Below are 23,754 nucleotides of genomic sequence, written 5' to 3'. Positions count from 1 at the left end.
TTTCTGGAAAACAATTTGGAGCTATGCTCAAAGGGCAATAAGACTGTACATACCCTTTGATCCAGCAATACCACTACCAGGCCTACATCCTGAAGAGATCATAAAAAGGGAAAAGACTCAGATGTACAAAAATATTCAAAACAGCTCTTTTTTTGGTGGCAAGGAACTGAAAATCAAGGGGATGCCCATCAATTGGAGAATAACTGAACAAATTGTGACTGGATACTATACTAAGATTGTGATGGAATACTATTGGTCCAAAAGAAATGATGAGTAGGTGAATTTCAATAAACCCGGCATGACTTAATGAACTGATGCTGAGTAAAGGGAGCAGAACCAGAACCTCATACACAGTAACAGCAATACTGTAAAATGATCAACAATAACAGACTTTGTTCTTCTCAGCAGTACAATGATCCAAAACAATTTGAAGACTCATGAGGAAAATGCCTTTCACATCCAGAGAAAGATCATTCAGAAGATCACAGCAAACTGTTTTTACTTTTTTATCTTGTGTTTTTCATGGCTTTTCCCTTTTTTTCTGTTTCTTATTTCACAACTAACATAGAAATATGTTTAACATGACCTCACACCTCAGGAAGAGAAAAGTTTAGAAGTTACCTAGTCCAGGTGGGTGTGTTCAGAAAAAAAAAAAACATCAACATATGCCTTCAAATATCCCCCACCCTATTCCCACATGCCCTTTCATAGGTTACCTGGAAGGGAAAGAGGATATATTATTATAATTACATCAGATGGAAAGTACCTATTAGAGAAGGCATAAGGACTAATGGCTCTCACACTTCAGTTCACTGACCCCGGCCTCCTAGCTATTCCACAAAGACGACATTCCATCACCTGGCTCTGGGCATTTTCTCTGGCTGTACCCCATGCCGATTTCTTATCTCCCGGCTTCATGTTCTAACTAAAATCTCACCTTCTATAGGAATCCTTTTTTCCAGCCCTTCTCAATTCCAGTGTCTTTCCTCTGTTATTTCCTAATTATCATATATAGTTATTTATCATAGTTTTTTCCTTGTATTCTCCTTTAGACTGGAAGCTCCTTGAGGAGCTTTTACCTCTTTTTGTATCCTCATTGTTTATCAGCGCCTAGCACACAGTAGGTACCAATCAATATTGACTGATCTCTTTGCTGCCTTCCTAGTCTAACCTCTGGAAAACACCATTACAGACGCCCTTTGATGGAAATCTTTAGGTTAATAGAGAGATGTTGAGGCTGAAGGGGTGGAACTCTTGAGGACCAAAGAAGCAGAGATCTCTAGTTCTACCTTTCTTCAGAGCGCAGAGCCTTCCTCTACAAAGCAACCCTCCAGAGAATTGGAAACACTTACATGTCTCTTACCCAACTCTTTACCCAAAGTCTTTTCTTCTCTGAGGAAATAGAACTGAGAAAGACTGCTTTTTCCATACTTGGGGAGAATTTTGGGGAAATCTGCTTACCTGTGACTCTGTGCGTATGTGAGTTTTGAGGTTGGGGGAAAGGAGAGGGGACACATTTCCTACAAAAAATTTAAGCTCGATGATGACTCAAGAGACAGAAGCTGAGCCCTCAAAGACCTTCAAAAAATTCTACCATAAACACTATTGTTCTATTACAAACCAGGAGGGATGGGAATTCAGGGAAGCCTGGAAGGATTTGTATGAACTGATGCTGAGTGAGATGAGCAGAACCAGAACATTGTACATCCTAACAGTGACATGGTGTGATGCTCAACCTTAATGGACTTGCTCATTCCATTAGTGCAACAATCAGGGACAATTTAGGGGTATCTGTGATGGAGAATACTATCTGTATACAGAGAAAGAATTGTGGAGTTTGAACCAAGATAATTTTTTTTAAAAAAACAGATATCTTATTATGTTAAAAAAATTCTACCATAAATGAACCAGAGATGAATAGTCAAAAATGGCACTCAGACATTAACAGAGGAGAAACAGCCATTTTTTATTAATTTAACAGTATTGGAAATATGAACTGGTACTCGGCAACAGAACCCAAGGTTCAAGAACATGTGTGCTGACAATTTACTGTCCTCCCCCAGAAACATGTCATTTTATTCAATCTAATCCCATATTCTGAAAACTTTGAAGAGACACCGAGAACAGGCTTAGATGATCTGCTGCCAAGTACCTTCATTTGCTTCTATTCTTCGTTGGGAGTCGGAGTCCAGTTTCTCTCACTCTCCGCCTTGTCCAGGATCTCCCTATACATATGAGTCATCTGGGAAACAGAAACCCAAACAAGTTGAGAGAACAGATTAGGAACCAAGGATAAAACTGGAGCTGGGCTCACATGATGTGACTCCTCAGCAGTTGCTTGGAGAGGAGGGCCCAGTTTTTCTTTGTCAGGGTCAGGGTGGGGAATGGGGAGCCCTATTGCATTAAACTTGTATTTCAGGGCCAGGCAATAAAGAAGGTAAAAGGTTTGGCCAGTGACATATAACGCAAACTAGATCATTAATCCTCCCTTCAGATCAAGGGTCTTTCCACACAAAGTCTTTCTGGGAGGGCTAGAACTTAGGAGGTCTCAGTTGGTGCCCAATTTTTCAATATGCTCCCCCCCCCCACCATCTTTGCTACTCAGAAAGTCATTACTTGGAGCAAAGAAGAAGATGGAGAAGTTTCAGGAAAATTAACCATAGCATCAACTAAGTCTGAAAATCTAGAGCTCACATCACTTTCCCCTCCCCATTGCTTTGGGCCAGTCTTGCTCTTCTCCACCTTCATTTAATCTTCTAGTTTCCCATTCCTAGAATCATAGAATCTTACTAGTGGAAGGAATTGAACACGTATCAGTCTAATCTTTGCCCAAAACATTCCAAACAAATACCAAGAAGTCTCCTTTTGAAGCTTCTGGTAACAGGAAACTCACTACTAAAATAAGAGTATAGGTGAAACCTTCCTGGAATAGCACATCCCATCTTTGGACAGCTATTAGCAAATTGGCCATTTGATTTTCTGTGGCTTCCATTTTCTGTTCCTAACCCACAGATTGCACAGAACTTGGAGTCAGGAAGACCCGAGTTCAAATTCTGATTCGGATACCAATCAGTTTTGGGAACCTGGACCTAATCTCTGACTGCTTTAGTTTTCTCAACTGTAAAATGGGGATCATGACAGCACCTGCTTCACACAGCTGTGAAAATCCCATGAAATGCCATTTGAAAAGTGCTTAACACCCAGTAAGTGCTTGTTCCCCCTCTGAGCCCTCCCCTCTTCTGAGGGTCTCTAGTATCCCCAATTCTTGCTTCTGTTTTACCTGAACTTCATAGTACTTCTTCAGGGAACCACTGTAGGTAAGAAAGCGCATTCCCATACTGCACCATTTCTCAGCAGTCTGGTACATGCCTATACTGTAATAATAGATTCCTGTATTCCAGGCTTTAGTCATAAGCCAAAGAATCTCCATTTGTGGAAAGTCCTTCTGAAACACAAGCAAACAAAACCCGTAATGCAATAGCCAGGATCTTTGGATTTAGTAAAGACTAGACTACTTTGGTCATTTGCTTCTGTATATTGTGGACCTAACCTGTTCCACTAATCAAGCCCTCTATTTCTTACCAAACTATTTTGATAATGACAGCTTTGTAGTAGAGTTTGAGATCTGGGACTGCTAACCTCACTTCCTTCACAATTTTGTTTGATTCCTCCAAATGAATTGTTATTTCACTTTCTAGCTCTATAAAATAATTCTTTGATAGTTTAATATGGCACTGAATAAGTAAATGAACTTCAGCACCATTGTCATTTTTAATTATACTGGCTCAGTCTATCCAGGAGCAATTAAAATTTCTCCAAATATTTAGATTTGTCTTTATTTGTGTGGAGTGTGTTTTGTAATTGCATCCATATAGTTGCTGTGTGTGTGTGTGTGTGTGTGTGTGTGTCTTGGCAGACTATAACTGGTTATAAATGGAATTTCTCTATCTCTTCATTTGCTGATACCTATAACTTTCCTGAAGTTGGTTCAACTAATTTTTCAGCTGACTTTCTATAGGATTTTGTAAACCATTGCATCATCTGCAACAATGGCAAACTCGAATGTGGTAATTTGAAACCTTTAAGATGGTAAGGAGGTGATATAAGACCTGGGGTGGGGATGGGAGGAGTAGGGATGGAGGAGTTCACAACTTTAAAGAATGTTATCTTAAATAATGAAGGAGTAAAGGAAAAAAGCAAATCATTGACGTGAAACTGTATTAAAGAAAACTATAAGAAGGCAATATGCCAATATTTATGGCTAAAAGCAGTCATTAGAGAAAGGAGTCTATATTATCAAGAGAGAAAGATGACCAATGAACTGAGCCCAGAACTAAAAAAAAAAAAATAACCCAACAAAATCAACAAATTAATAATCTTAAAACAAGTACAAAAGTAGAAATTTTAAAACCAAAAAAGGGCTAGACAAAAGTAAAACAGTTTTTCTAAATGAAGCTTTTTAAAAGAGATTAATTTGGTCAATAAACCATTGATTTTTTTTCTTAAGTGAAAGGAAAAGTGATCTACCCTGAGGAGGAATTGACAGGATTGGAGAGGACACAAAAAAAAAAAATCACCAGAAACCATTTCAGGGAAATGCTAGAACCAGCTAGAAGCAACTCCCAGTGTGAGCAGAAGCTGAAAGGAAATCTCCCAAGCTTACAAACCAGGATACACATTAGGGTTCTGGTGATTGTCTGGCCTTAAGAATGAAATGGAGAAAATGTGAATAATGTAAAACATTTAGTGCAACACCGCTGACTATCCTCAATTATTGGTCAACAAATGAAAATGAAACAAAAATGAACAAAACGAGAAATACAGAATTTAAATATTCTGAAAGAGAAGTTTGTGCAAGGCCTCATGGAATCTCACAAAGGGGGAAATGAATGATCTTGGAGATTGACCTAGCAAGCCCTAGTTTCTCCCTTGAAGTGTCATGTGTAACACTCATTTGAAACTAGATATCCCTGAAATATCTTAGACTCGCTATGTTCAAAAATTCAGCTCAGGATTTTCTCCACTAAACCTTTCTTCTTTCTAAAGTTCCCTATTTTTGTTAAAGGCACTACTCTTCTTCAGGAGTCTGAGCTTGATCCTCAACTCCTCCCTCTCCCTCACCCCTCTTATCCAATCAGTTGACAGATCAACCTCACATTTGACCCCTTCTCTTGCTCACAGAGCCACCATTCTAGCTCAGACCCCAATCACCTCTCATCTAGATAACTTGTAACAGCCTCTGAAATGGTCTCCCTGCCTTCTAGACTTCCCCATTATCTAGTGCATGCTGCTACCAAAGGAATTTGCCTTAAACATGTGATTTTGAACAGATCTGAACATCCATCTACTAAACAACTCCATGACTTCATGTTGCCTACAGAAAACAAACCAAGACAACTGTTCTCATACAGCCTTTTATAGCCCGACACAATGTGATCTCAACCTTAGTGGAAATTATTATGTCTTACACTCTTAAATCCAGCCAAATTACTTACATATAACAACCCTCCACCTCTGGTTTCCATATCTTTGATGTTCTTTTTCCTCACCTTCACATTAACAGGTAACTTTGAAGTCTGAAACACTCTATGTGTGACCTAGAAACACTTCAGATCGACTCTACCGATCCCTCTGTTCAGACCCTAATTCTTCCTTATGGTAATAAGGTATGGTTCTAGACTTCTTGATTCCTGCCCAGATCACCAGCCTCCTATTAAGCAGTTTGCTTTTCAAGTCTTTATGTCATGTTACCAGTTCAAACGGATTCTGATGGGAAAGACAAGAATGTGGTGACAACTCAGTGACAGCCCACTTTCAACCAAGAACTCCAGTGTTGGGGATCATGAGCCTCACTGTCAGTAAGTCCCTCACTGAGTTTTTGGTGGCCGCCACTATCTTTTGGTCCAAGGGTAATCCCAAGCCTTCAAAGCTAGCATATGAGTGCAGCACAAAGGGTTTTTTAGGACAAGCATAAGTTGACACCAAGACATAAGGGAGGCAGATGATCATGGAATTAAAAGCTGGTTCATGCTTTTTGTTTCAATGGTTAGCCTCAACTTTTCCTACTGCTTTAGCTTTTCTTCCAATCCTATGTCCATGGGTAAAGTCAGTGAGAGGCACAGCAGTCACAGTGTGATGCTTCAGTCACAGTGTGATGCTTCACCAATTCTCAACCCTTGCTACCAAATCCTAGACAAGCCTTTTAGTTCATGGAGACTCTGGATGTGGTCAGCTGGTGATCATATCTATCTGCTGCATCAGTGCTTATTCCTCCTGAATGGATAGTTCAAGCCTAGCTTCCTCATGCTGATTTCACCCTTTCATTTGTCTTTTCTTGTGTTCCTTCAAGATCTACATGACCATTCAGGAACCCCACTGAAAAAACTGACAGTCTGGGGCGGCTAGGTGGTGCAGTGGATAGAGCACTGGCCTTGGAGTCAGGAATACCTGGGTTCAAATCCGACCTCAGACACTTAATTACCTAGCTGTGTGGCCTTGGGCAAGCCACTTAACCCCATTGCCTTGAAAAAAAACTGACAGTCAAAGCATGATCTTGTACTGTCAAAGCATGGTCAATGATCTTTAAACATTGGCTACTGAGGAATCAATAAAACATCAACAGTGATTTAATTCAGGCCTTGCATACTAACATTGTGCAACAAAAGATTGGCTTTACCACTACTCTCTATAGCAGCTCTTCCAAACCTCAGGGTTCCCCAGTCAACAATAAGTCTACTATGTGCTAGAGATACTAAGAACGGCAGGACAGTCTCTGCTCTCAAGGAGCCTCCAGTCTAATGAGAGAGAACATGCAAACAAGACCTAGACAATAAACTGGAAGTAATCTCAGAGTCAAGGGAGACTGGGTAAGGTTTCTTGCTGAGACTTGAACAAATCTAGGGAAGCCAGGAAGCAGAGGTGAGAAAGAAGAGGGTTCCAGGTACAAACATAAGGGACAAGCAGGAAAAAATGCCTGGACTCAGGAGATGACTCAGAGGCCAATGCCAGTCTGCAATTCCTCATACATAATCCTACATCTTCTGCCTCCATACTTTACCATACCTAGAATTCCTTCCTCTTCATGTGCCTCAAAATCCCTAGCTTTCTTCAAATCTCACCTCCTACATGAAGCCTTTCTGGATTCCTAAGTGTGTTTGTGTAATGTGTTTCATATTTATTTCGGTGTGTATGAGTTGCTTTTTCCTGAGAGAGGTAAATTTTGGGGGTTTTTTCTTGTTTTGTCTCTGTAGCCCAGAGCCAAGCATAATGCTTTAAAATGCTTGTTGATATAGTTGTACATGGATTACCCACATCAGATGACTCAATGTCATGGGGAGGAGGGAGAGAAGGGAAGGATGGAGGGAAAATGTAGAACTCAAAATCTTATAAAAATCATTGTTTAAAACTTAAAAAAGTATCAGCAGTCTTGAGAATTATGTATATTCTTTTAGCAATCACATTTAAAAGACTCCTTAACAAATGCATTGTTGGTAAAGTTGTGAACTGATCCAGTCTTTCTGGAGAGCAATCTGGAATTATGCCCAAAGGACAACAAAAATGTGCATACCCTTTGATCCAGCAATACCGTTACTGGGTCTGTATCCTGAAGAGATCAAGAAAAAGGGTAAAAACAGGGGGACAGCTAGGTGGCACAGTGCATAGAGCACTGGAATCAGGAGGACCTGAGTTCAAATCCAGCCTCAGACATTTAATAATTGCCTAGCTGTATGGCCTTGGACAAGTCACTTAACCCCATTGCCTAAAATAAACAAAAGAAAAAAAGCAAAAAGAAAAAGGAGAATAACCCCACTTGTATAAAAATATTCAAAGCAGCTCTATTTGTAGTTCCAAAGAACTGGAAATTGAGGGGATGCCCATCCATTGGGGAAGAGCTGAACAAATCATGATATATGTATATGATGGAACACTATTGTTCTGTAAGAAATCATGAGGGACAGGATTTCAGAGAAGCCTGGAAAGACTTGCAGGAAATGATGCTGAGTGAGAACAGAGCCAGAACATTGTACAGACTAACAACAATGTCTAATGATGGACTTCTTCATCTCAGCAGTACAAAAATCAAAGACAATTTCCAGAGACTTGTGATGGAAAATACATCCATATCCAGTGAAGTAACTATGGAGTTTAAACAAAGGCCAAAGCTTATTATCTTCAATTTTTAAAAATTGTCTTATGTATTATGTCATTTTGTTTCCTCTAATATTTTCTTTCTTCCTTTTGGTTATGATTCTTCTCTCACAACATCTTTGAAACCGACCTGTGTTTAGCATGGTTACGAATGTAAAGCCTATATCAGATTGCTTTCTGTCAGGGGAAGGAGGGAGGGAGGGAGGGAGAAAAATTGTAAAATTCAAAACCTTGCAAAAAAAAGATTGGTAAAAACTACCATTATATGTATTTGGAAAAACAAATCAAATATTTATATTAGAAAAACATTTTTTAAACAAAGATTCCGTAAGTATCTTAGTTTTAGTTTCTCCAGAAATTTGCCCCATTCTTTACTTCTCTTTTTTTTTTTTTTTGGTTTTTGGAAGTCAATGGGGTTAAGTGGCTTGCCCAAGGCCACACAGCTGGGTAATTATTAAGCGTCTGAGGCTGGATTTGAACTCAGGTACTCCTGACTCCAGGGCCGGTGCTTTATCCACTGCGCCACCTAGCCACCCCCCATTCTTTACTTATTGTTGACCTTTTCTTTTTCACTTTACCCAAAACTGAGAAAATAATATTAAAAATTTCCTGCCACTGGTAAAAAAAAATACTTATTAACTTTTAAAAAAAGACTTGGTGAGTGAATGGATATGGCAGGTGAATAAGGAGCAGTTAAATATTGGTGAGAGAACTGGCAGGGGAGGGAAACCTAGCAGGAAGATGTTGAGTTCAGTTTTAGATAGGTTGAGTCTGAAGTGACGATGTCACATCCAATTAGAAATGTCCTACAAGGAAGTAATTGGCAATGTGGGATCCATACTCTAAAGAGTAGTTGGGGTTAAAGATGTAGATGTGTGAGTCATCAGCCTAGAGTATGAGGCAGGCCCAGATTACAGCAGGGAAGAGCACAGAAAGGACGGAACTTTGGGAAATGTTCATGGCTAGGAGTAAATGTGGAAGGAATAATGAAAAGAACTATCAGAGATGGTTAAGAGTATCAAATGCTCCCAAGGGGTCAAGGAGAATGAAAACTGAGAAAAGGTCACTGCAGATGGCAGAGATGACCTTTCAGTGAGCAATCTTAGTAGAGGAGTAGAGATGGAAGACAAATTACAGGGAGTTTAGGAGTGAGTGGGAGGGAAATAGAGACAGGAGGTACATGCCATTCCTTTGATAAGTTTGGCAATAAAAGGAAGGGGAGAAATGAGATGGTGGGTAGCTAAAGAGGACAGCTGGATCAAAGTAAATTATTTGTTTTATTATGAGCTATGTGTTTCTGAAGGCAAAAGGGAAGAAGCTCTTAAGAGAAGAAATTGAGGAGAGATCGAGTAGGGGAAAGAATGGGATAGATCACACATTTCCTCTTAGACTAGAGGAAAGGATGAGTGCAGGTATGGGGGGAATGAAAGATGAGCTGAAGTGAAACAGTAGATAGAGAAGGGAGCTCATGTCACATGACTGAAAATTCATAAGAGAAATGTATGGGGTCATCTGCCTAGAGTCAAGGAAGTGAGGATAGGGCAGAGGGCTTAAGGAATTGCCACTATTAGGGTATCAAACCTCTAAGGAAGGGCCATTTACTCCTCAACGAGGACTCGATGGAGACTTGTTATCATGGACAGGCAATGGTCTGGGTTTGCAGTGCTTTGTATATCTCTCCAGAAATCTTTATACCATTCAAGAGCAAGAATAGAGAAAATGGACAGTGGGGGTAATCCAGGGTTGGGAATTGATACAATGGGCACAACAGTTTAAAAGAGTGAGGGATTTTAGGGTGATCACGAGACTAGATAGGGAGACATAGTTAGAGGCAAGGAATGACAGGATGAGTAAAAAGTCTATATTAAGTCCTTACCATGTGGCCAAGCTCAGGAAACATAAAGACAAAGGTTAGATGGGGCCTTATCCCAAGGAGCTCACACACAATTAAAAACATGCTCTGAGGCTCAGGTGAGACCCAAAGGGAAATCCTCCCAAGAGGCTTAAGCTACTAATCAAATTACTAAGGTAAAGTTATAGAAACTGTCCGCCCTCGGCCAGGAAGATTCCCAGGCAAACCCAACTTCTATCAGTAGCAGAATCACAGGATCATAGCTTTAGACCTCAAAGGGACCTCAGTGGAAATCAAGGTCAACCCCCTTTCCAGAGGGGGAAACTAAGGCTCAATTAGGCTAACTTGCTCAAGGTCACACAGGTCAACTCATGTTCTGACCCACCTGCCTATGTGTTCCCATCACCCAAAACCTGACATACAGATATTTCAATAGGAGCCACCGAGCTTACACAGACAAGGCAAGAGCTTTCACAGCTAACCTGTACCCCCTTTCCAATGACCCAGAGCTGGAGTTGGGCTGGAGGTCAGAAGTCAGTTCTTTTTCTCTGCCTGTGCCTGTGCCTAGGTAGTCTTTCCTCCAGACAGGGGAGCAGGGCATTTCTCCACCCCCTCGCTGAACTAGGGGTATTGGAGGAGAAGATTCTTTAAGCTGCTTCATTTCCTCTTCTCCTTAACTATCAGTAATGGACATTGTGGGGGAAAATCCAACCAACAAGGGCTTCTGGCTCCTGAGGAAGGTTTGGCCACTTCTAACTAGATGTAATGCCAAAGCCACCACACACAACCTTGCCAAGCAGTTGACCAGCCTCCAAACTAGACTACTATTTCTGTGCTGCCCAAACTGTTAGAAAGTTGTCTTCTTGTTCAGAGCTCACCCAGTAAGTCATAGCTCTTCTACCCAGGGTCAAGTAAAACAAATCTAAGTTTTAAAGCTGCCCATCCCCTTCCATTGTGTCCTCTTGAGTGCCATCTCTGTAGGAGGAAACTTGCTTTCATCTTAAATCTAGGTCTCCCCTCCTTCCACCTTCTCACTCACTGAGACCTGGTTCCTCTTCCACTCCTGGATACACTTGCACCCCATTACACCTGACTTACTGCTCTAGGCCCAGAAGTTGGAATCCTCCTTGCTCCCCATGGCCACTTCCAGGTTTTCCCTCTACCCCAATCTGGTAACTCTTGTCTCCAAACTACCAAGATTCTCCTCTCCTCTCCTCAGTGAGTTCAGGGCCTGGCTCACTTGCCCTCACAGCAGGGACCCTTTCCAGTTCCTCAGCTTCTTCAGTTCCCATGATCCACTCCACCCCTCACCCCAGGTACACACAGGGATGACTATACCCCCCCATCTTGCCATCACCTCTTTGTTGATGAAGGCCAGAATTCGGCCATCTGGTCACAATGGGTTGTCATTCCACCTCTCCCTGTGTCTTGCAGCTTCTAATCCTCTTTATTCTCATCAAGATTTGCAATCCCTTGCCTCTTTGGCTCTTCTCCAGACTGCCAACCGCTGCCCTGACTAGACCCCTTGGTGAACCAGTTCCCCTTTCCACTGTCCCCTTCTTAAGTTCCTTGCCCCCTTACCCTCCATCCAATCTTGTGCTGCCAAGGTTCAGTCTTAGATTCCTCCCACTCTGGCTGGCCTCATTGTTACAAGGCAATCCTTTTGTACCTGCCTAATTGGTGCATTATCCCACTCGCCATAGCTGTTTTCCCAAACCTTTTCCTCCTTCTCAGCTGAGAACTTTGCCTCATATTTCACCGGAAACAACAGAGGTCATTTGCCAAGAGTTCCCTCTTCTCCCCTCTTCCTCATCTCTTGTTAGTCAGATAGCTACCTTTCCCCACTAGCTCCTCTATCAACCATGAACAAGTGGCCCCTTCACCTGCACAAGGGATCCCTTTCCAGCTCATCCTCTCTAGAAGACTGAAACATCTATCATCTGCTATCTCACTAATCTTCAATCTCTCCCTGTCTATAAACAGGCTCATTTTTCCCTCCTCCTCCTCAAAAATCCCTCATCTGATCCATCCATACCCTCTAGCTATTGTCCCCATAGCTTTCCTCCAATTTGTGGCTTAACTCCTTGATAAGGTCATGCACTTCCTTTCCTCTCACTCGATGAACCCGATTTCTGATCTCATCAAGCATTCCAACTGGAAGTGCCCTCTCCAAAGTTATCAATGATCTCTTAAGATGCCAAATCCAATGGTCTTTTTCCAATCTTCATTCTCCCTGACATCCCTCTCTGCAGCTTTTGATACTGTCAATCACCCTCTTCTCCTTGATCCTTTCTTCTAAGTCTTCAGGACATTCCCTTTCCCCTGCCCCCAGCTCTCCTCCTACCTCTGACTGATCCTTCTCTGTCTCTTCTAATGGCTCCACATCCTCAATACTCTTAGTCATCCTAAGTGTCCCACAGGTCTCTATCTTGGACCCTCTGCTCTTCTCCCTCTATTCCTCTTCACTGGATGATCTCCTCAACTCCCACAGATTTAACGACCATCTCTATGCTGAGAATTTTCAGATCTACTTATCCTGACCTAACTTCTTTGTTGATCTCCAGCCTATCATCTTCAACTGCATATCATATATCTTAAACTCAGCATGTACAGAACAGAACTTCTTATCCCCTAATAAACCTCTCTCATCCTTCCACAATCCTTATTACATTAGGAGGCAACACCATCCTCCCAGTCTCCCAAGTTCACAATCTAGAAGTGATTCTGGACTCCTCATTATCTCTCACCTCCCCATATTCAATCTATTGCCAAGGACTATTGATTTCACTTTTGCAACATCCCTTGAATACATCTTTTCTCCCCTAATACTACCCTGACTCTAATGCAGTCCTTCAAATCACCTCATATCTGGACTATTGTAATAGCTTACTGGGGGGTCCACTGGTCTCAAGTCACTCCCCACTCCAGTCCATCCTCCACCCAGCTGTCAAAATGAACTCCTAAAGTATTAGTCCAACCATTTCAGGCCCTCCCCTCACTCAATAAAGTCCAGTGACTCCCTATCACCACCAGGATCAAATACAAAAATCCTCAGCTTAACATTCAAAGGTCTTCCTAATCTGGCCCCTTCCTACCTTTCTAGTCTTCTTACACCTTCCATCCATCAACTTTTGTACAAATAAAACCCTCAAAACTTTCCTAGCATTTTCTAAGGATATCCCCAATGCTGACAAGGCTCTCCTTCCTCCCCTTTGCTTCCTGGCTTCCTTTGAGGCCAAGACTTTCGTGGTTCCCCTTAACTCTAGTGCCTTCTCACTGAGAGGAAGCCCAATTGCTCCCACCTAAAGCTTATCACTTTCCCTTCTTTGCCACAATTAGTCCAGGACTTGGCACAAAGCAGTGTTTACTGACTGACCATTTCTTCATCCCTGACTACATCCTCCAACATTTGAAGTCTTTTCATTGGCCTCCTTGCATTCCTTGGAATGCAACCCAGTTCCTCCTCAATGGATCTTCTACAAATGGGGGGGGGGCAGCCTGCTCTAATGTGCCCTAAGTGGTATTTGTTTTATTAGCTGCCATGACCCCTGGTGGCCAAGAAAGTGGTACCTTTTGGCAGTCAGTGAGAAAGGAAGAAGTGGCCTCTGGCGGCTCTGGTCTGGGACCCAAATTGGAGAATAAGGAGAGAAACATCCAGGGGAGACTGAATCTGGGACTCAGATCAAGATTGTCCCTACCCTGCTGGAGGTCATTTGGAAGTTGGAAGGTAAAAGTTTTTAAATCAGTGACTTTTAATACTGACTCCATATTATCATATTCACATGGCCTTAGGCAATTCATTTAACAAGGAGGAAAATGGTACTAACCCTTCTCCAAAGAATACTGAGAGCTCTAGCAATGTTCTGTGATGGGGGGACTTTCCTCTCACCCCCATCAATACCTGTAATGGAGACTGTCCTTTCTCCTGGTTCAATGACATGCCCTAATTGTGCTGCTGCTACAAATATCCATCCTTATGACTTAAGGGTCTAAGGACGTATCCACCTTGAAATATACTAAACAGATGTATTCCTGCACAGGAAGAAGATCCTGATAACTTATATGAACTTTCTCATTTATAACAAGTTAGAAGAAGTATATATGTAGACAAGGCACAGGAAGGAGTTAAATATAGTGGTATCATATAGTAAAAAGATGGAGTCAATGGTAATAAAGGAAAGTACTGGGAAGAAGGGAAAGGAGAGGTAGAATGGGCTAAGATATTTCAAGTAAAAGAGGCAAGAAAAAGCTTGTGCAGTAGAGTAGAAGAGAGGAAAAGGTGATGGGGAATGAGTGGGCTTTTGCTGTCATCAGAAGTGGCTCAGAGTGGAAATAACATACACATTCAATAGGGTATAGAAATCTATCTTACCTTAGAGCAGGGCTGTCCAATATTACTTTTTAAAGTTTTTACTGAAACAATAGACAATATATTTTGATTTGTCATTTTAGTGAGAGTTCTTCAGAAACTGTTTACTAAACAGCTTAGTAAACCCATAGGCGGATTTATAAAATCACTTGGGCACTGAATTTTGGACAGCCCTGCCCCTAGAGGAAAAAAGATAGGAAAAGGATAGGAGAAAGGGGACAGAGGGAGGAGAAAGGGGACAGAGGGAGGAGAAAGGGGACAGAGGGAGGAGAAAGGGGGTGTAGGAGATAGAAAAGAGGGAAGATTGTGGGAGAGGGTACTCAGATACAACACACTTTTGAGGACGGACAAGGTGAAAGGAGAGAGAGAGAGAGGGATGTATAGCTAGCAATTCATTCACTGAGGTCTTTTACTGTGTGTGTATGAGAAAAAGAATATCAAAGCTACTTCTCTGATGGACTAATGATAAAGAATGCAATCCATCCCAAAGGGAGAGTTGATGGTGTCTGAACACAGACTGAAGTAAACTTTTTTTCTCTCTCATCTTATTTTTCTTGAGGTTTCACTACCTTTGTGGGGAGGAGGGATTATGTTTACTTTTACAACAAGACTATTGTAGTAATGTAAAAAGAAATAAAAGTAAAAAAAGGAACTATACTAAGCAGAAAGCAGGGACCTGAGTTCATTTCCAATCCCCCCTTTTAAGGGTTTGCTTTCTATATTCAGCATCAATATGGATGCTCTCTCGTTTGTCTTACCAAGTAGCTGATCACATGAAGGGCATCTTCAAAGGAGCTCCAAACTTCTTGCAGGGCACACATATCTGCGTCCATTACCCCATTCGGCAGTGAAAGGTCAATGAAGTTGTGCAGACATTTACTGGCAATAAAAAAAAAGGAAATTTATTCAAAAGAGAATGGACCATCATTTAGAGGACCAATGTAAATAAGAGATACACAGCATCCCAAGCCCAGGTGTAAGTTTCAGAAGGGCTCTCTTGTTCCATAATTAGCCCTGGCTATGGGGCTAGGGTTGGGTATACATGGCCAAAGGGGCCATCGTCCTGGCTCATTCCCCTTTGTCACCTTCTCCAGGGTTGTGGCAAGAGTGCTCATTCTGTTTTAGGAGTTGGTCCAATTTACAATTTTTTTTTAACTTCACAAACAGGCAAGAAAATATGGGACTTTAGCTGGGAGTCTTTCCCTGGAGAGTATTCTCTCTGATATTCTTGGCCAGGAAGATAGTAATGAAATCTTGCTGAGCAACATATAAGTATCTCATTTCCCCCATGTTTATACACATGAAGAACTCAAATAAGAATCCACCCTCAGTTCTGCAGGATGCCCATTGCTCCTTGACAAAAGTCCAGAGCACTACATATACTATTGATACCCAGAGACTTGCTATATTTACTCATGGCCCATGGTATTTGGATTCCTTGAGGAGTGTCAGCCACGGACTCCAGCCCAAGGCCTCACCCCAAGAACTTAAATTTGGAGCCATTTCTGTGGGCCTCTCAGTCCCTCTTTTAGGGAGAGACATGCAAACGGCAGGTGGCCCTTGGTTTTCTGCCTTTCTATCATTTTCAGTGATCTTGGCCCCAATGATGGACACCCACTACTCATCTGTTAACCTACTAAGCTGGCCTGGCTAGTTTATGCCAGCACTTCCCTCACCTGAACTTCACACCATCCATGGTCTCTGATCGCAGGTAAAGAGTCAGGGCTATTTTCAAGGCCTTTCTGGAGATGTCTGGATAATTGGCGGGGTGTTCCATTGTTAGCGCTTTAAAAACAAGGGTGAAGGGGAGAAGTTCTCAGTAAAGACAGCAACATTCTCTGCACATCAGCCTCAGTTGTCTCCTCCAGAGTCATGGCTAGCACAGCCTATGGCCTCCTTGATCAAGATGGCTTGAAATCCATAAAACTTGTTTTCTACAATGACAAATCTATGGATGCTTCCTGAGATAGTGTCTTACTTCTCCATGGCAGAGGGACCAGGCTAATGTCTACAACCTCTCCTCACTTCATCTGCCATTCACTGAAGACTCTTACTGTATGTGTATGTATGTTCCTCAGCACGGAGCTCACTTGAATAGCTCCTACTAACAGGGAAGCAGATCACCAAAAGGGAGCTCTGGAGTGGGAAGAGGTATAGAATATTCCCCAAAATGGAGATCGAAAGAGTTGCAAAGCAAGGGTAAGTGACACCTAAACTAGTGTGCAGTTGAAAAAAAAAGTCCAATAGGGAGGATGGCCTCTATGAAGATTTCAGTGTAAAGGAAAAGCTCAGATTATCCATGGCGTCTGTCTAATCTTGGATCCAGGGACCTCCTTTTCTGTTCTCACTGGGGAGGGAGGAGAGAAAACACATCATGTCATTGCTAGGGCAACTGAAAGCTTCTCTGGCATAAGAAACATTGGGTGGTGGGGAGAGTGTTAACAAAGGTAGAATGGTAGAGACCAAGCAAAGACACTAAACCAACAACTAACAAAGAAAGACCCAGGCCCAGGCAGAGCCCCTCCTCTCCACAGTTAGTCAAGGCAAAGCCACAAACTCCTCACCTGCGATGGTTTCTAGGATTTTCGGCTCTAGGTAAGGCAGCTCCCACACGTAGGCCAAGAAGTTGTACAGGTTGGCATCTTTCAGCTTGGCTCTGGCCTCGATCTCATACAGAAGCAGCAAATTCTCAGTTGGATCCCTGCAGTAGTCCTCTGAGGAAGAAGCAAACAGGCCCACTTGTAATTCTAGCCCATCCTTCTCTCCTGTTCTCAGCAATTAGCCAGGGAGCTTTGCAGAAGGAAGAACATAAATTTCATTTACAACCTCAAGATTCCTCCAACCCCCCTGATCAGATGTTTCCCCCTAAATTTTCACCAATCTAGCCTGCTCATTAGTAGCAGCCATGCTTCCTCAAGTCATTGTCAGATTTCTAAACCTCTGACCTGAAGAAGTGCCAAAGCAACAGTGGAAGGTTCCAAGAATGCAGTCACTCAACATGAGAGAGAGGAGCTTGGAGCACCTGGACAGGAAGAGGAAGTGACACCCCCCTCCAAGTCTGCCCTTAACAAGTGACCCTGTCAAGTCTGAACAAACTCATTCTACTGAGCAGAAGTCTGGCCCCTTCCTCTCTACCTACAAACACACACAGGTTCCCCCAACCCTCAAATGAACTGGGGCTGTAAGCCTTCCCATTGAAAGGGTTCTCCTCCTTGGTCCTCTTGCCCTGGGTTCTCTCAGAGAACAAGATCTTGACAGCTCAACATCTTGAAAAAATTGTCTAGACCTGATGCCTCCATCTCATTACTATTCAACTTCAGCGTATTGCACTGAAAACCAGAAACCTCACCATGTGCCAAAGGTCACTGCCGATTTGGGCTTCTTACAGTGTTAGCCTCCTCACTCTCTCTGCAGCAGGGACCAACCCATTGAGGGGAGATGCCATTTCTTCCTTGGACTTCAGACACCTTAGTCTCTCCTGATTCTTCTCTCTCTGTCTCTCTTCCTCTTTCCATCTGTCATTCTGTGTCTGTTTCTCTCTCCATCTCTCAGTCTCTTTGTCTCTGCCTCTCCTCTCTCTCTCTTGCTGTACCTTTGATATCTCCTTTGCAAGCTCCTTACTCCTTAAATGAGTGTTTCCTGTAAGTGTGACCTAGGCTCTCTGTTCACTTCTCTCTTCTCAGGGCATTTTGAGAGCTTCAACTACTTCTTCTAAGCAGATGTCTTCCAAACCTACATAGGAGCCCATGATCCAGCTCGAGCCACAAACCTCCATCTCCAGTGGCTTAAAGTCCTACTCTACCTGGACAACACGAAAGAACCTGAAATTCAACCCAGCCAAAAAGGAAACAACTATTCACGTAGCCCCTCCTGATTTTACCACTCTTGATTACCCCACACTTTGCCTACCAGGATGAAACCTTGGCTTTCTCTTGGATTCTCCTTTTGCATTTCAAATGTGTTCCCAAGATCTGTTAATTATGACAGATAACTTTCAACTGCAGAACCTATTATCTTTTGCTAATGATAATTCCAATATCCCATCAGCTTAAGCTTCTAGTATAAGTGGGACTAGTTTTGTGTCACTCCCAAAATGGAAGGTTTTAAGTGTTCCATTATATTTTTAGTTATTTTCTTAAATATTTTCCCATTATAGCTTTTAAAAAAGGTCACTTTATGACACAGATACAGACATATCTGTCCATTCTTTCTCCAGGAGTGGATGGCACCCCCCTTCATAGGGATCCCTTGGACTAGCTACGTCATTCTGTCGCTCATTACTGTGTCCAGTGTTCTCTTGGTTCTGCTCCTTTTACTCTGCATTAGTTCTTGCCAGTCTTTGCAGGTTTTTCTACCATCATTGAGTTCATCATTGCTGACAGCACAGAAGCATTCCATCATTTCCCAATTGATGGACATCCCCCAAATTTCCAATTCTTTGCAGCAATAAACAGTTTAAAACTTAGAGCTTCTTTTCCTTTTTCCCAACCTGGGCAGAAGTGGCAGTTCTAAACACATGCCATAATTAGCGTACCCAATTCCCTGCTCCCATCTTACCTGCTATTTTCAGGGCATTCACAATTTCTTTGCATCCCTGGATGTATTGAAGTGCATGAGTCAGCATCTCAACCTAAGGAGCCAAAGGGAAAGCACCAAGTTAGATTAAACAAGCAATGTCTCAACAACTTGTAAACACATCTCACAACAATTTATCAAAAAGCAGCTCTGAAAAGAAAACATCCTTCTGGCCCAACCAAATGGGAGCTGAGTTTAACCTCTATTTCTAAAACCACAGTGGCCTCCTGACAGAGCTCACAGTCCTAATACACCTGGAAAAAGGAGGAAGTTAAGCAAATAACTTGGGGGCATATCAGTGTCTTTGGTGAGTCATAACACCATCTGGTGAGTCTGAGAAACAAGATGAAGTTACCAAGCTTGAGATTATACAAGAGAGGCCCCTATATCTCCTCTGCTCACCCACACATAATGGGGTAACAATTGGGCCATGATGACCACAGCCTATCTGCAATCTTTAGTCATCTGGCTTCAGCTGAGGAACAGCCTTAGAAAACATGGACCATATGGGGTTGGGGGGGAGAGGGGGAGGCCTCCAAGTCCACCAGAATTTAGCAAGTTCTTAGCAGAGACATCCAAAATGCTGGGATCAACTCCCCAGATGTGACAGAGTCTGTCCTCAGAAGAGCAAAGGGAAGTTGAATGTTCTTGACTGCCTACCTGGAGCCCCATTCAGAAGAAAGAAAGATCAAAGATATGGGGTAAAATTGTATTGAGTTCTAGACCAAAGACAAGGAAGGGTATGGGGGGGGGGGGGATTGTGAGAAGACACTATAATGGCCAGTCTTGGAATTGTTTCTCATGTACCATTTCTGCCCTATGCAGGGAGGCATACTACTTCTCCAAACAAACCTCCAAAGGAAAACCCAAAGACAAGGTCAACTAGCTGAGACCAGTAAGGCTAAGGGCAGGTCACATCATCTCCCTCAGCCTCAGTTTCTTCCTCTGTAAAATAGGGGTAATAATGCAAAAGCACTGTAAACTTCAAAATTCTCAATTGTTGAAATCCCAGGAGCAGTCCCTATTCTCTCTCTCTGAATGTCTTCAGACAAGGCCAAAGACAGAGCAGTTGTGAATCAGGTTTGGTTCTACATATGGGATATTTAAAACTGCCCTAAGACTTAGGGGACACCCTGTATAAGTGGGAGAGACTTTACAGAAGGAAAAGTTCTGAAAAGGGGAAGGGAGGGGAACAGAAATATTATGGCAGATAATCCAGTTTCACTAATTATTCACTCCCTTGGGTCATCTACTTAACCTCTTAGAGCCTCATCAGCAAAAATGAGGGCCAGTGTTCCAGCTGTGCTGGATCTAGGGAATGAGAAGGCTAAGTCTTCTCTCCATAACTCGAGAGAAGAGAAGGGCCCCAGAATTTGTCTGTTCTGGTGACAGGTGACCAAAGGTCTGGGGAACAGTAGCATGGAAGGAAAGCTTGGATCTGAAAGTGTTGCAGGAAGCCAAACGATAACAACTGGTTTATAACAAAAGAAAGCCACACACATACACATACAATGCTCTCTTTCCCCTGGGCCCAAGGATCCAGACACAGGTAAGGATTCAGACCTAGATCAAGGCTCTCTCATTCATAATGAGATTTTGAAGAGCTTTTGCAATTAGTCATAGTGCTGACTGTAGAATGCAAGCTTGGCTCACTTACTGAGGCAAGGCGGCCTATGAGTCACTTCCATGCAGACACTTGTCAAAGTTAGAGTGGTTGAACTCTTCCAAAGAAAGAATATGAAAAGACAGACAATAAGGATTTGGGTCCAAGTCCTGGGTGCAGTCAGAGATCCAGGGACACAGAGAGATCAAGTCCCTCAAAAGAGATATCACAGAGTGTTCCAAGGCCAGGTAACTAAGGAATTTCAGAGCTATTCCATCCACTGTGTGAAGGGAAGAGGAGAAAGAGGCCAAACCACACAGGGCTACTGGAGGCCTCTGAGAACAAGATGGGAATGAAAGCCGAGGTAGATAGAAGGCAAGATGGAAGTGAAGCAGCACAGGAACAAAAGAAGGGGAGACAGCCAAGAGAAACAGTTCCCTTGGATGGCTCTTTTATTGTTGGATGGGGAACTCTCCTTTTGGTGATATGTTACCTGTACAGCAATGTCTGAAGTCTTTCTCCCAAGCTCTAAATCAGCAGCTGCTGCCATCAACAAACAAGTCTTCTGTGATGTCAAAACTGCTTTCTCAGAGGGACAAAACTGGGAGAGCTGAGGAGAAATAAGCAAAATCTGAGTGAATGGAAACAACTTGGGAGGGCCTAAAGAATTAGAATGCATAGCAGTCACAGCTTGTCTGGACCACCTACCACATCTCCTGGAAAAGCCATTTTCTTTTTTTTTAAGGGTTTTTTTGCAAGGCAATGGGGTTAAGTGGCTTGCCCAAGGCCACACAGCTAGGTAATTATGAAGCGTCTGAGACCGGATTTGAACTCAAGTACTCCTGACTCCAGGGCCTAGCCATCCCATGACAAACCCTTTTCTTACTAACAGGGCTCAGGTATTCATTTCCCCCTGATTTGGGGGTGTCTTCAATTTCTTCTCTAGAGGAGCCGGTGCTACCAGTAGCAAGAGCTGCTTTCTGCCCCACAGGTCATTTAACAAGTAATTTTTCTCTTCAGTTTCTATTGTCATTGCCAAGGGATTCCTCTTGACAAGCAGAGTCCTTCTTGGTATGAAATGAGGCTGCTATTTGGACTTTGCAGAGAGGTAGTCTAGGGTGACAGCCAGAGGGCTAGCCTTCAAAGTCAGGAGGACCAGTAGAAGTTTTCTCTGCCACATTCTGGTTGGATGGCTTGGCAGGACACTGAACTTCTCAGAGGTCTGGAAATTCTCTAAAACTTTTGAGGTGAGTTCCTGAACTGCACTGGTAAAGGGAGTTACCACACTGGGAGTTTCCTAACCACACTGGGAGTTTCCTACACCAATGAATTCACTGGTCTGGACGAAGAGGACTCAACAAATTGAACAAGCTTTTACCCTTCACTTTGGGGTGGGGTGGGGGGGTAACACCCCCTGGACTCCCATTGGGCAAAAAAACAAACACTAAGGAAAACCAGCACAACCCAAAGCCATATGCAAATCTTAAGTACCATCCCACTGAGATCACTGGATCCATCTCACAGAAGAAACTGAACCCAGAGGGGGTCACATTAAGGGAAGTGGGAAAGCCAGGCCTAGAGTCCAGGTCATTAGCCTTGACCATCAATGACTACTGATTCCTCTGGGATCTGCCAGCATAATAAGCAGCAGCATTTCAAGTCCCTTCCTTCCCCCTCTTTGTGGGCCCTCTCAGGGCTTCCATTTCCTACTCTATAAATTAAGAGGGTGAAAGGGATCTCTGTGGGCCTTTCTGGTGTGACTTTTGGGTACATTGAAACAAAAGAAAGGCTTCTGGGGGGGAGCTTGCACCCATTTGCAAGGCCCTCGGCCTCTCAGTCAGGTGACCCCTGTAGCCCAGCCCTGCTCCTGGATTCCCATCAAAAGAACCATACCTTGTAGGAAAGCAGGAAGAAGTCTCGCATGGTTCCTGGGTAATTTTCACACTGCATGGCCAGGTTCCAGGCTCAAAGTAAGCAGAACAGAGCAGCACAATGAAACATGTGGAACATCACCTCAGCCCACCCCCTCCATGTGCTGACCCACTAGTATAGTCTGGGGCCTCAGCTGAGTACTATTCTCTGTACAGGAGGCCCTAACTTTCTGGCTCTTTGAGACAACAGAGACTTTCAGGCCCCAAATTTGGTCTGCAAATCAACAGGGATCAAGAATTCAAAATATGTCATCAAGGATGATCTAGGACCTGCACTGCTAGTGATGAAACTCACCAGATGGAGCTGGGGCTCTGCAGGGACACCAATACACTAGGCCAAGGTGTCAAAGGAGTCCATACCATGGAGATTCCCCCATATAGAGAATAGTGGAGCTCACAGGCTCCTTCATCTTGTGAAGGAGGAAACTAAGACCCCAGACAGGAAAAGTAATTCACCCAAGCCAACAGCAAAACAAGGTCTCAAACCATGATTCATTATACAACATTTACTTTGTGACCTTGACCATGTCCCTTTTCCTCTCTGGGTCTTCTTAGTTTTTTCATTTATATGAGGAAATGGGACTTGATCCAATAGAAATGGGGGCCTCTAATTTCTATGTCCACATATTGAACTTAAGTTTTCAAATATATTTTATTGTTTTGTTGTATTTTTATTTGTTAAACATTTCCCATTGACATTTGAATCTAGTTAAGGCCTTCCTCGGGAAGGTTGTGGGCTGCCTACAGTCCTGTGGGGCCCCACATGTTTGACACCATGGTACTAGTAACTTCTGAGTCCCCTTCCAACTCTGACATTCTTTGATTCTATGAACTAGAAGTAATGGAACAAGAAGCTCAAGTTAGTTGAAAAAAGTGAGGCTCAAGCAAAACAAATACTTTAGTTGGGCAACATCTCTGGAATACTAAAATTAAGATTTAGTCCAAGGAGAAAGGTTCTCGGGGGCCTAGAAAATGCCTTTTCCCATTTTCCTAAGGTCAAGAGTATTAAATTCGTGCTAATCAGAATGTGGATATTATTTTCTGAAGCTGAAGTGCTTCATTACATCTATTTTCTCCCTGAGCTAAATTAGCACCTTGGTCAGTAGGCAGCAAGGGCCAAATAAAGCTCACTGGGGTTGTGACATTTCTGTACTTCTTTGCTCACTCATCACCCTGGCAACTGCCTCCACAAGAATTGGTGTGTGGTGGTTATTGACATTTGGAGGCTAATGGGTGACATGAGACAAAGCACGTAAAGAGAAATCTGAAAAAGAGG

The 23,754-nt window shown here is 42.8% G+C and overlaps 1 protein-coding gene across 2 annotated transcripts in view; it reads right to left on the bottom strand.

Annotated features, from left to right (window-relative positions):
• Window positions 1-1,947: 1,947 nt before the first annotated feature.
• TEX11 (testis expressed 11) overlaps window positions 1,948-23,754 on the bottom strand; it is a 198,673-nt gene continuing 176,866 nt past the window's right edge. Inside the window, exons 22-29 of one of the 2 annotated variants that reach the window (XM_074199437.1) lie at window positions 22,441-22,511; window positions 21,041-21,157; window positions 18,927-18,999; window positions 16,934-17,083; window positions 16,046-16,154; window positions 15,128-15,248; window positions 3,281-3,445; window positions 1,948-2,242 (exon numbers count right to left, since the gene is read on the bottom strand). In XM_074199437.1, coding sequence (XP_074055538.1) covers window positions 2,165-2,242; window positions 3,281-3,445; window positions 15,128-15,248; window positions 16,046-16,154; window positions 16,934-17,083; window positions 18,927-18,999; window positions 21,041-21,157; window positions 22,441-22,511 — 884 coding nt within the window. In that variant the 3' untranslated portion in view covers window positions 1,948-2,164. The remainder of the gene's footprint in view (window positions 2,243-3,280; window positions 3,446-15,127; window positions 15,249-16,045; window positions 16,155-16,933; window positions 17,084-18,926; window positions 19,000-21,040; window positions 21,158-22,440; window positions 22,512-23,754) is intronic. The other variant, XM_074199438.1, reaches the window with a different exon arrangement.

This window comes from Macrotis lagotis, chromosome X (assembly GCF_037893015.1).
Source record: "Macrotis lagotis isolate mMagLag1 chromosome X, bilby.v1.9.chrom.fasta, whole genome shotgun sequence".
Taxonomy (NCBI): Eukaryota; Metazoa; Chordata; class Mammalia; order Peramelemorphia; family Peramelidae; genus Macrotis; species Macrotis lagotis.
This window is presented reverse-complemented; position numbering and strand designations above follow the sequence as displayed.